Genomic DNA, 11623 nt, shown 5'->3' with positions numbered 1-11623 from the left:
TGATGTAGAGATAGATCACTTACAACGTTTTTATGGGATGGCAATAAGGAATAATTTGGAAGATGTTGAAAAAATGAAGAGAGCAATATGGGCTACGTTCTATCAGAAATTATCGACTGACGCAAAACCTCAGCACGAACTATGCCCGCCTGGGATTGAGTCTTGGTGCAAATACAGACAAGCTCAGGCAAATAATAAGCTAGATGATTTCAAACATACAAACTCATTGCCTGAATCTATTATGGAAGAAATAAAACCAATCTATAAGGATTTATCAGCCCCAGCCCTACTAAAGAGGTGTCTGCACGGTAAAACACAGAACCCTAATGAAAGCATCAATAGCGTAATTTGGAATAGGCTACCCAAGACCACATTTGTTGGCATTCAGACATTAAAATTAGGGGTTTGTGATGCAGTTCTTAGTTTTAATGAAGGAGCAATGGTCAAAGTGAATGTTTTGGAACGATTATGCATCCAACCAGTACGCTTTATGGTTGAAGGCCTTCAACAAATCGATTCCAATAGGATTAAAAAAGCTGACAAAGAAGTCCAAGAAGAAAATAAAAAGAAGAGGATAAAAAGAAGGATAGGAAAAAAGAGTAAAAATGAAGAAGGTGATTACTGTCCAGGTGGATTTTAAAGTGATTATGTGTTTTGAAGTGTAACTAAAACTTTAAAGCTGTTTTACCGAAAGTACCGTTTTGTGACATTTCGGAACACGTTGTGAAACAATTATTAGACTTACAGACTTCAAATTTTACACACTTATTGCAGACTAGTTGGTGAGTAGATTCATGCTTTTTTATCAATATATATTATGTTTTTATAATTTTAAAAAATATTGTATTTACATAATTAAAAAAAAAAATTTTTGTTAAATTGCTACCACGATAATTTTTTTGTTTATTGAGATATTTAAAAAAAGGCATGAAAATATAAAGCTGTTAATGTAGAACAAAACCCTAAAGTTTAAAGTCAATATGTCTAATAGTTTAGGAGATAATGGTGCCGACATGTTGCAGTGTACTCCCATTTAAATAACATGGGACCCAAAAAAGGTACATGCTCCCCTTAAACAGTAACTCCCACCTTGAGACTATCAGATGAAAGAACATGAAATATGTAATCCAAAGCCAATTACAATACTGTGTATTTTTAGTTAAAACAAAAAAAACTGCCAATATGGAAAGGGATTATTTTGCAATGAAATTTAATGGTATTTCATTTCAGTCTTTCTTGCAAGTACCTACATCAGATGTAAACACAAGTATTTTGTTTTTATATTAATATATACTTTTGCTTGTTGTGTTATGGCTTATTACAGAATGTGTAAGAGAAAATTATAAACTCGTTTTCCTCAGCATATTTTTTTTAAGCTTTAACTTTGATAATTTTTCAAATAAGCTATTTTATAATATGTTACATAATTTGTTCAGCATGTTTCTTTAATACCATTGAACAACTCAGAATCGAATAATTCTAGAATACAAGGTTTTTTCATCCGGTCCTATAACATCTGGCATATGAAATGAGCAGGGCTATCCTCTAAATAGCTTTTTATATCAGCAAGGTGTAAATTGACTGTTAAGTTTAAACATTTTAATTAAATTATTCAACACTGGGTTAGTCTGTCAAGTTGTAAAATTTAGTTAACACCATGTGGCATAGCAGGATTCACATTCTTGAGATATCTTGTGGACAGATAAACAGCCAAACAATCACACAGAAAAGAATTTTTACACCCTCCCCTCCCCACAACACACAAAAGAGATGTTGTGTTAGCCTACTGAGAGAGTTGCCTGATGGTCCATGATTGGTTACCGGTAACACTAATGTAGAGATAGTCACTAATGCTAAGTCAAACCCCACGGAGTGACGTACAACATCAAGGAACTTAGTGTGTCCTATATAGAAATGAAGTTTCATCATAAACTTCAAGCCTATAGGTCAGTTTATTTTTGAGATATCATGAACTGAGCCCCACGTGATCTGAGCTTGAATTTAGGTACTATCTTGAGGGATGTGTTTATGTTATGTTTTATGTAGGTGGTCAGGGGCATTTCCTATCGGTACTTTCCCTACGTCAGATCATGTTTGTCGGTCTTGCACGTTATCTGAGATCAGAAAAGTACCGATCGGGAATGCTCTGACTTCAAGAGACTGGTGTAGGCAAACTCAGCCTGGAGTGGATGAAACTTCTGAGAACAATTTGATGTCGTCAGCGAGAAGAAGAGTATGGGCCAGTATATAACTGAGAAGATAGTTGATAAATAGACTGAAGAAGAATGGATCCATTATGGAGCCTTGAGAGATGCCAGAGGTTGCTACAAATGATAGAGAATTTCGAGATGCAAACTTGACGGCAAGTCTTTGCTCCGCTAAGTACGTTTCAAACCAGCTCAACAGTGATCTAAGGATCCCCTATCCCTTCAACTTGGCGATGAGAATAGTGATGGATAAGACGGTAAAACGCGAAATAGATTTTGGAACAATATATATATATACCGTATATATATATATATATATTGGAACAAAAAATAAAATATTCGAACTTTGATGTTGCTAGACCAGTAACCAAACTGTTAATACAGGGAGGTGGAACATAGACAATGCAATAGTGCCATGGGATGAGAACTGACGAGTTGCAAGGACAGAAGTAACATTTCATAATCTGCACTTACAGCATCAACTACAATTGTTGGACTTACAAAAACAATGAGAATACCTCCACCAGAAATGTTAATGGTATAGGTAAAGTGCGGTCACAACGGAAGACATTGTGGTAGTAAAACCCAATTCTCTGCCACCCATATCGTTTGGAAGACTAGATTCAACTAATGTGACGATACTAATTGAGATGAAGATTATACGGTTTAGACCGAAGTCCATTTACGTTTTTAAAGTATACCCCAGTCCAAGACGGACAGCACGCTTTGAGAATGTTTGCAGAAAGTATTTTTCAATGCCTTTCAAAAACTTCATTGTGATATTAGTTTCCTCACCAGGTACGGTAAAACCAATGCCACCAAAAATACTCGCCTGCAATACCCTCTTCGGTACCACCTTCTTCATGCACATTTTGCAGATAATCGAATCCGTAGATGACATATATACATCCATGATGGCCAACACAAATTTATTTCGAATAATAATTAGTATTTGGTTATAACCATCCAACAAATATAAGATCTAAAGACAAGTATTTAAATTAAATAACAATAGTGTTAACTGTTGGGTTTAATTCGTTCAAATGCAAGATGAAAAACAGATAGAAAATTGTATAACGTTGATCCATTTGATTATATTGACGCATCCCCTTCAAAACCATTATTTAAATTGAAAGACAAATAATTCTATTCCCCGTTCAATTAGTTACAGAATACAATAAAATATACACAATACAGATAAATGTTACCGGAAATACTGTTAGAAAATAAATACAAAAATATTCCAAATCCATAATGTTTGACAAAATATGTACAAAATGCTGGTGATGCTTTTATATTCTGTAAAAAAAAATAATTTATTACAAAGTCTTTGAGAGCTTTTCAAACATATTGTGCTATCAGTGGAATTACATTCCATTGTACTATTCCTCTAAAGAATTCTGTGATCACGACTAGATGTATCAAGTGTAATGATACCCTGTTGGTTGTTCTTAAGACCGAAACTTGAAAGCAACAGCTGAGCTGAGAGTATTTAAATGTACAATCACATGGCTAGTTGAATGCTAATACTCTGTTGTGTTTTCTGGAGTCCAAACTTCGCCAATCGTGAATCTGTGTCTTGTGTTACGTAGGTTAGGTGTTTCCTGAAATTTATAGTGTGTGATTCATATTATCATGAGAGACTTGAAGATTTAATTTTATAACCAATGCCATTAATATGTCATTTGTAAGAAGAACAGCTATGAACTTGTTGACTTCTTTTATGAAATACAATTGTGGTAGGTGTAACCAAGTTTATTCATCACTTAAGCAATTAACAATTCCAAAACAGCACTTTCATACTTCTTCTTTAATTTTTCATGGTGAATATGAATGGCAAGATCCTAAAAATGAAGAAGATGTTGTTAATGTAACTTATGTGGACAAAGATGGAAACAAAAAGTGTGTACGTGGAAAAGTTGGTGATAACCTTTTGTACTTGGCTCATAGGCATGAAATTGAAATGGAAGGAGCCTGTGAAGCTTCCCTAGCTTGCACAACCTGTCATTGTTACGTTCAAGGAGATTATCTGTCAAAGTTACCATCTCCAGATGAACTAGAGGAGGACTTATTAGATTTAGCTCCATTTTTAAAAGATAATTCAAGACTGGGTTGCCAAATTATTTTAACTAAAGAATTGGATGGCATTGAAGTACATTTACCGAAAGCTACCCGCAATTTTTATGTTGATGGGCATAAACCAAAGCCTCACTAAAATCTAATTATCAAAGACTATTCATAGTGATTTAAATAGTAATCTATAGTAAATTAGGCGTTAGTATACTAGGGCTATCCTTCAAATAACATAGGTGTGAAACTGTCTCTGAAACCTCAAGTTTAAAACTTCTTTGAAATTAGGTAAGTTTCCTTGGATCAAATGAATGTTGTGTAGATTTTTGGCGTTAGTAGAAAAAACATTTTTATGATCTTGTTAAATGTGTACAGGTTAATTTTGGCAGGAGTGAAATTAGCTGCCAGAGTTGCAATCTATAGGTCTAATATTTACGTTATTTATTGTGGTTTTAAGAGTTGTTGGCTAGAAAATAGCAATGTTTTATTGTAGAAAAGTGATTTTTTTTGTTTTCTTTGTGAGTTATGTTTGCCGTCACTTTGAGTGTGGCAGGGTTAGCTTAGCCTATCTGTTTTCTGGCTGATAACTATTATCCAAGTGTTCCATGGAGATAGACTGCAATAAGCAATCCGGTTTTTTTATAATATTGCTATATTATTCCCATTATATTATCAACTCATCCTGATCCAACTATCAATTTAATAGTTATTTTAAGTTATCTGTACGGCTGCAGTATAACATAATAAATGGCTAGGTACTTCCACAATCAAATCATTGATATTCATGATTATCTAAACTATCAGAACTAAAACGTCGAAACGTATTACGTTATAGGTATTTCAAATTACCTATAATTACCTTAATTAGCTACAGCATAATAAGCGGCCACCACGTCAATCAAATCAACTTATCAGTTAGAAATATTTAAGCTATCGAACATAAAAACGTTTACGTATAGATGTTCATAAATAATAATTGCCAGCTGTTTTTGATATCAGAGTGGTTAACATCCAAAGTAGCCAATCAAAATTTTAACGTGGGAGGGTTGTAGCTGCTATAGTCTTCTCCCATGTAACCAAACAAATCTTGGTAAATCTTAAGATCAGCGACTACCGCTCCGATCGCCGTAATATTTTGCATACTAACACAGGTTAACGTAATTTCTCCGAAAAAAATAGTCCCGATAGTCTCTAACAATGCGGTACATTACAAGAGACTCATTCCCAAATCACAAGTTTTTATTTAGTTTGGGAATTAATTTTTAAGTTTTATTTTATAAAGTTTTACAGTAACCTAACCAGTTATTGTAGTAGTTTTATTTCACCTAAGGAAATGCATGTAAACTAGATGTAAATGCTTTTCGATGAATAAATCAATACTTTTTGACTTGACTCATTACAAGAAGTAATTAAACCAGAGATACTGTGTAATTTTTATGGGATTTGCAGAATTTCGGGGAAATGGCTAAATTTTAAGAACCACAAATCAAATTCTTTACCAGTTTTTTTATTGGATATTATAAAATGGGCTACCAGAATATGTCATTCACTTTCAAAAAACATTTTGGTATGATTTTTTAATACTTAAAATAAGTATTGTAAATTTGAAATTTAAGAGAAAAAAAAATAGTTTCAAACCACTCTTGACTAATGATAAAAAAATGTTGGGACATAAAGCCATGTGTATTCTAACAGTGAATATGTCTATATACAACTACAAACAGTATGACTCAATATAATTCTCTGTTAGAAATACTATATATTTATATACATTTTGTACCAAATCCGGTACTTTCTGATTAAACAGAGGCCACCTATTCAAAGCACGCTGCGGCTGATGTGGTTAGGTGATTAAGGTTTACTAACCAACTTCACCTAACCCTTAGTATTTATTATGTAACTGCCCACCCAAAGTTGCAAAATCCTGTTTATCATCGGTGGCCTCCGACAATTTAATCAGAAAGTACCCAAAATCCTAAATACCTAGTTTTTCAATAATGGATGGATAAAATTTTACTCGTGAACTAAACCAAATGTTTCCCAGGTAGGCCTACTCTAGTTCAGTACACGAACTAGTTTTTCTTCATGTAAATCAAACTAAACAGAAATAAGTTACACAGCGTAAATAATGCTATTTACAATGTAAACCCATCTTAGCAACTGTCTGAGTACTTTAGTATTATCCTGATGCCACTATTTTTGGATGAGTTTTCCTTATCAGCGACCAAGATAAACTTCATTGTGTGTTACTAGTACTTTTCTTGTTTCATAATGAATAAAAAAATACCCGATGAATCATACTTTCGTCGCCAGATAGGCCTAGAGCCGGCAGTTTGCTCTAAAAATTGTTTTTCATACATATTTGGACAGTCCTAAACAAAAAGTAATATTTTTTTAAACAAATTAAACATATAGTGCTGTTTGTAACTAGAAATGTATACACGCTAAAATATGTTATAGCCTGGCTAATAACAAGGGTAAAAAAGTTTATGACCTGAAAGGGTTAATGCTGTGGAAACTTCATGTTACGTGTGCACTGTAACCATTTCATTGTAACTTGCAGTACATATTTTTCTTGGAAGCAAATGTGGAAGAGCTCTAAGTAGTCTAGACTTTGAGTTCTAAGCTTACTGATTGCTACAACATAAAATTCAATATGATAAATGACTTCTACGATAAAATGTCATATGACTGTACTCAGTTTGTTTATTCTTTAAGAAAATGGCTATTCTACAACTGGATTTTCTTGTTGCCCATACCCATAAAACTGTAGAAATTTTATTTTTATCTTTTCACCCCAGAATTAATAAACGTTCTTTCTTGTACCTAGAGAAATATTTCTACCAAGAGTTATCACGCTTTTGGACAGATAATGTGATGATTTTTAGAAGGTCCTGTTGAGTCCGTAATAAAACTGGAATTAAATAGAAAGTTAAAACAAATTTTTTTAATGTAAAGAAAACACACAATTCCCCAAAGAGTTTGTGATACTGCTATTTCGGTGAGTATTGATTATTCAACTCAGTTATTTTACAATCATGATAACCTTATCATTTGAATTTGCTTTGTTTGGCTAAAACATTAAAAAAACTTAATATTGTAAATTTGCGAAATATGTTGGTTATTGAAAACCTTAAATATATCATAATTATAGTAAAATGGACAGGTACAGTAAATTTCATTGTAATCATATGGGGTTAAAACAGTATTTAGGAAGGAACAAATAAAAACAGACATTATAGAGACAACAACCGGGTTGTTAGGTTGAGATAACAATTGGCTTAGTCAGTAGCAACATTTGTTCACACTAGAGGTGTAATCTAGGGTAACAATTATTGCAGATGACATTTGTAGCTGTTTCCAAGAATTATTGAGTGAATTTTACAGCCTTTGTATTGTATCCGTGAATTATAAATTCCAGATTAGATTATAAAGCAGTATATTACTTCCAGATAAGCAAGTTAACATTTGTTTGCTTTACACTTTAATTAATATTTTTAATTTTTTCCAGGTATTGATTAAACAGTACAATATTATCGAATTGCGACATGGGCTATGTAGAAGAGGCTGTGACGTCGTCCACACGGGCCGTAGAGTTTGACCGTGCTGGACAGCTGGAGGTAGCCAGCTACTACTACAGGGAGGCGGCCAGGCTGCTGGAACTGGCATACAAGCACGGGCCTGAGAATGAGGAAAAACCTAATTGGTGGCGGAAGGCTCAGGAGTACAAAGACAGAGCTGAAGTTTTAAATAAACAACGTAAGTGTACTACGTTTTGAAAACTCAGTTCAGTTCAATTTTCTACAGGGTTGGAGTACGCCACACCACGTGTTGTGTAACAGGCTGCACTGAGGTTGTATGCAAAATTTCAAGTTTATAACTCATTTAATTCTCGAGATATCCCGCGGACAGATAGACAAATGGAGAAGTATGCCAAAACGAAATGCTTATATCCTCCCAGCAGGCAAAAGAGAACTTGTCACGTCCTACTAAGGCATCAAATTGTATGGTTGGCCATGCACCATCATAGAATTCATTCTTGTCTATCTAGAAATGTTATCACATGTTAAAAGTTTTAATAGTTAATATGCTTAGTTCATATGACTTGAGACAATATAATGGCATGGTATGTTGAAAATCCTTTCATGCTGGATCAACTATCTATGCATTTTTAAAATATATTGACAAATAGCAAAAGATTTTGATAAGCATTAAAGGCAGTCAGAGAAAATGTAAAATCTAATCACAGCTAATATTCTGAGGAGCAGTTTAACATTATTCCTCTTACACAGGTCTGGAGAGCCAAGAGCAGCAGGTTCAGAGTGCTGAGCAGTTGAAGCTCCAACGTTGCCGATTCCTGCTGAGTCACGCTCTGGACGCTGACGAGTCTGGAGACAAGGAGGCAGCAGTGCAACTTTACACTCAGGCAGTGGAACATAGTCTTGCCGCAGTAAGACCATCTGTCATATGTACCTTGGTATCTTGCAAACATTTCAAAACTTATGTGAATAAAACTATTTTTCATTACAAGGCATATTTTTTCACTTAGAATCGTTTTGATATATAAAAACATCAAGCAAACTTTTTGTAACAATTTTTCATATGAAAGACCACACTTTTATCTGCTTTCTGCATAAATGCCATCAATATTGAGGCAATTATTATATATAAAAAACAACCTTTTATATACTGTTATCGTAGATTATTGACGTGATCATTTTGACGCTATTGTCTTCAGTGCGATGCTGACCTTCAAAATGATTCACTTGATGAAAAACAAAGTTACACATGGGTGCTAAATGGGGCTGTTAGGGGGCTATCAAATTATTCGTAGCAACATGCTGTGATGAGTTCGAGTTCGTTTTGTCGCATGTGGACGGACATGGTCGTACAGGAAAACGTGTTTCTCAATATAAATATCATAGAGAACATTTCTTAAAACTTGAGGAAAATCTTCTGATAAAGAAGAAATTGTAACTCTACCAATAACTTTCTGCACCACTTTGTAGGTGATCCTCGCGGGTTGTTTACTGCATGTCATCATGAACATTTTTTGGCCATCTTTTATAGTTCTTACCCATTTGAATGCCATTCCATCTATCATAATGTTTGTCCATAAACTTCTCAATTTGTTTCCACGCCTTTAGCACCAAAAAAACAACAGCACGTACTTCACAATTGGCAGAATTCTCAATTGGCTGGGGCATTTGAAATATACATTACCAGATGTAAAAACGATCGGTTTTTGCCATTATTCCATCTAAGACTAAGATAACAGATGAAGGTATTCAGTGTGCAAGCTCAGGACACTGACCCTAGCGCTGTACCGGCATAATTTCATAATGGTACTTACTCAAAAAACACGTCTCGTATAAATGTGATTCCATGGTACCAAGACTATGATTGTTTTTACCTGCCAGAGAAGTGAAACTTCGGACACGGAGATCCACCAGAAACTGACAGCTCTCGCAAGGCAGGCTCTGGAGAGGGCAGAGGACCTCAAGGGGATTCGGCAAACACAGAAGTTGTCATCTGTTGAGGAGGGTGACAGTGCTACCACCCCACCCAGTTCACCCGCAGCGGACCCTGTCAAACCCAGGCCTACAAACACTATAGTACGAAACTCAGGTAAATATGCACAAGGTATCAGTGACTTAACTTCCCATTCCCAACATGTGATTCTAAAGCGAATTCTTAAAGTTTATTGTACATAAATCCATCATTCCTATTCAGAATTGAGTTGTATGAAATCCTCTATCCAAAATCAGATGCTAATTTCGAAGTTTGCATTGAACAACTCTAATGGTCAAGTAAATCTTTACTAATTTAGTATGTATTTAATTATTAATTTTTACGAGATCTGTGAAAAAATATTTTGTATTGTCCTGTAGGTAAACAAATATCAGGAATGCATTAAGCAGCGGTACATCAAAGCAGAGGAGGTGTGAAAATAGACAATTTACATTACCAGATTACTGAGGCAGCTGAATAATGTTGAACTTTTCCTGAAATATCACTTCAAGCTACCTTATTTCATTGGCATTGAGGACCTTATTTCATACAATCAATGAGGATTCTTACTCTTAACCGTTGTAACTGATTAGGGTTATGTGTTTTTAAAGTTTTTACACAATATTCGTATACACATTGTATAAAATTTAATAAATGAGTTTTTAACGTTAATTGAAGAAACAAACCTTCGTGTCTATGCACTTAAACATAATCTCAAAATAAATAACTCGTAATGTAGTTTACACCTTTTGTATTTGGAATATCATTTAACATTACCATAATATTATCAATACGTTTTGGACTAATTGAACGAGTTTAAAAACTAATAAAGTTAAGTAATTTTCCCCCAATTACAGTGAACAACGCACGTCCTCCTCCGCTGCACAGAGGGAGCAGTGCCCATCTCAAAGTCAGCGGCAAGGACACTTATTCCGATGAAGAAAAGAGGGTACTGTTGGCCACATCCAGAATTAACCAGATCGATTATGTTCCCTTCATGAGTGTCGATCTCTCGGAAAGGTAAGTAACTTATTCGTAGTGGCTCACGATGTGTATTAAGCTCATCATACAAGGGGCATTTGTAAAATAGTGCCACCAGCTCAGTCGGAAGAAGTAGGTAAATTTTGTGACAGCTGAAATATTATTAATTTATTCTCATGAGAATGTAAATCTCAATGTCTCGTAAACCGTTCAAAATAAAAAGTAATTGTATGTAGGAAATAGTTTATAAAATGTTAAAAACATTCCAGAATAGATTTTATTTTTTCTGTAGCTTCATAAATAATGGAGTAGTGAATTTAGTAAAGGTTTGAAGAGCCTCCACAATTGAACTTAATTGCGTACCATTCTGGCTAATGAACTTATCAACACCAACAATTTATTTAAAAGATCAATTTTTTTTACTGAGTTGTTTACTAAGGACCTTTTTCAGCATTCCAATCGCCTGTTCTTGGCAAATAGAGAAGTTCTTATAAAATTTACATGTAATCAATACCTGGAAAACCGTTCAAGGTACAATAAAATTGTTAAGTACTTAATGTTTAATACATTTTATAACTATTACAGAACACATTTGATTTTTTAGGTTAGGATTGTAAATAATAGAATTGTGAATATTTTTACAATTTAAACAGGTGCTATATTGAAATGAAATGGCATTCTAAACTGGCCAATGATCTTACCTGAGATATTTATATAAGGTCAAGTTTCAACTTGATTAGGCTGTTTTAGGACATTTATCGTTTCCACAAGCTGTGTTATATAGCATACTAGTTGTTACCCATACTTTGCTCGCAATTTTGTAGATTTTGCACGTATATGAGCACTTCTAGTTC

General features: G+C 34.2%; 1 protein-coding gene across 2 annotated transcripts; it reads left to right on the top strand.

The window, feature by feature from the left end:
• Positions 1-3600: 3600 nt before the first annotated feature.
• On the top strand, positions 3601-10829 carry LOC124366417 (calpain-7-like). Of its 2 annotated transcripts, none has more exons than XM_046822959.1 (5): positions 3601-3946; positions 7789-8036; positions 8570-8727; positions 9698-9905; positions 10646-10829. In XM_046822959.1, exons 2-5 carry the CDS (start codon positions 7826-7828, stop codon positions 10810-10812), a joined length of 744 nt encoding a protein of 247 aa, XP_046678915.1. In that variant the 5' UTR covers positions 3601-3946; positions 7789-7825; the 3' UTR covers positions 10813-10829. The 2 variants fall into 2 exon arrangements, with proteins under 2 accessions (XP_046678915.1, XP_046678914.1); XM_046822958.1 differs by having other exon boundaries at positions 3602-4565.
• The last annotated feature ends 794 nt before the right edge of the window (positions 10830-11623 follow it).

The sequence above is a fragment of the Homalodisca vitripennis genome, chromosome 7 (genome assembly GCF_021130785.1).
Source record: "Homalodisca vitripennis isolate AUS2020 chromosome 7, UT_GWSS_2.1, whole genome shotgun sequence".
Taxonomy (NCBI): Eukaryota; Metazoa; Arthropoda; class Insecta; order Hemiptera; family Cicadellidae; genus Homalodisca; species Homalodisca vitripennis.
Note: the sequence above shows the minus strand (reverse complement) of the source record. Positions and strands in the feature narration are given on the sequence as shown.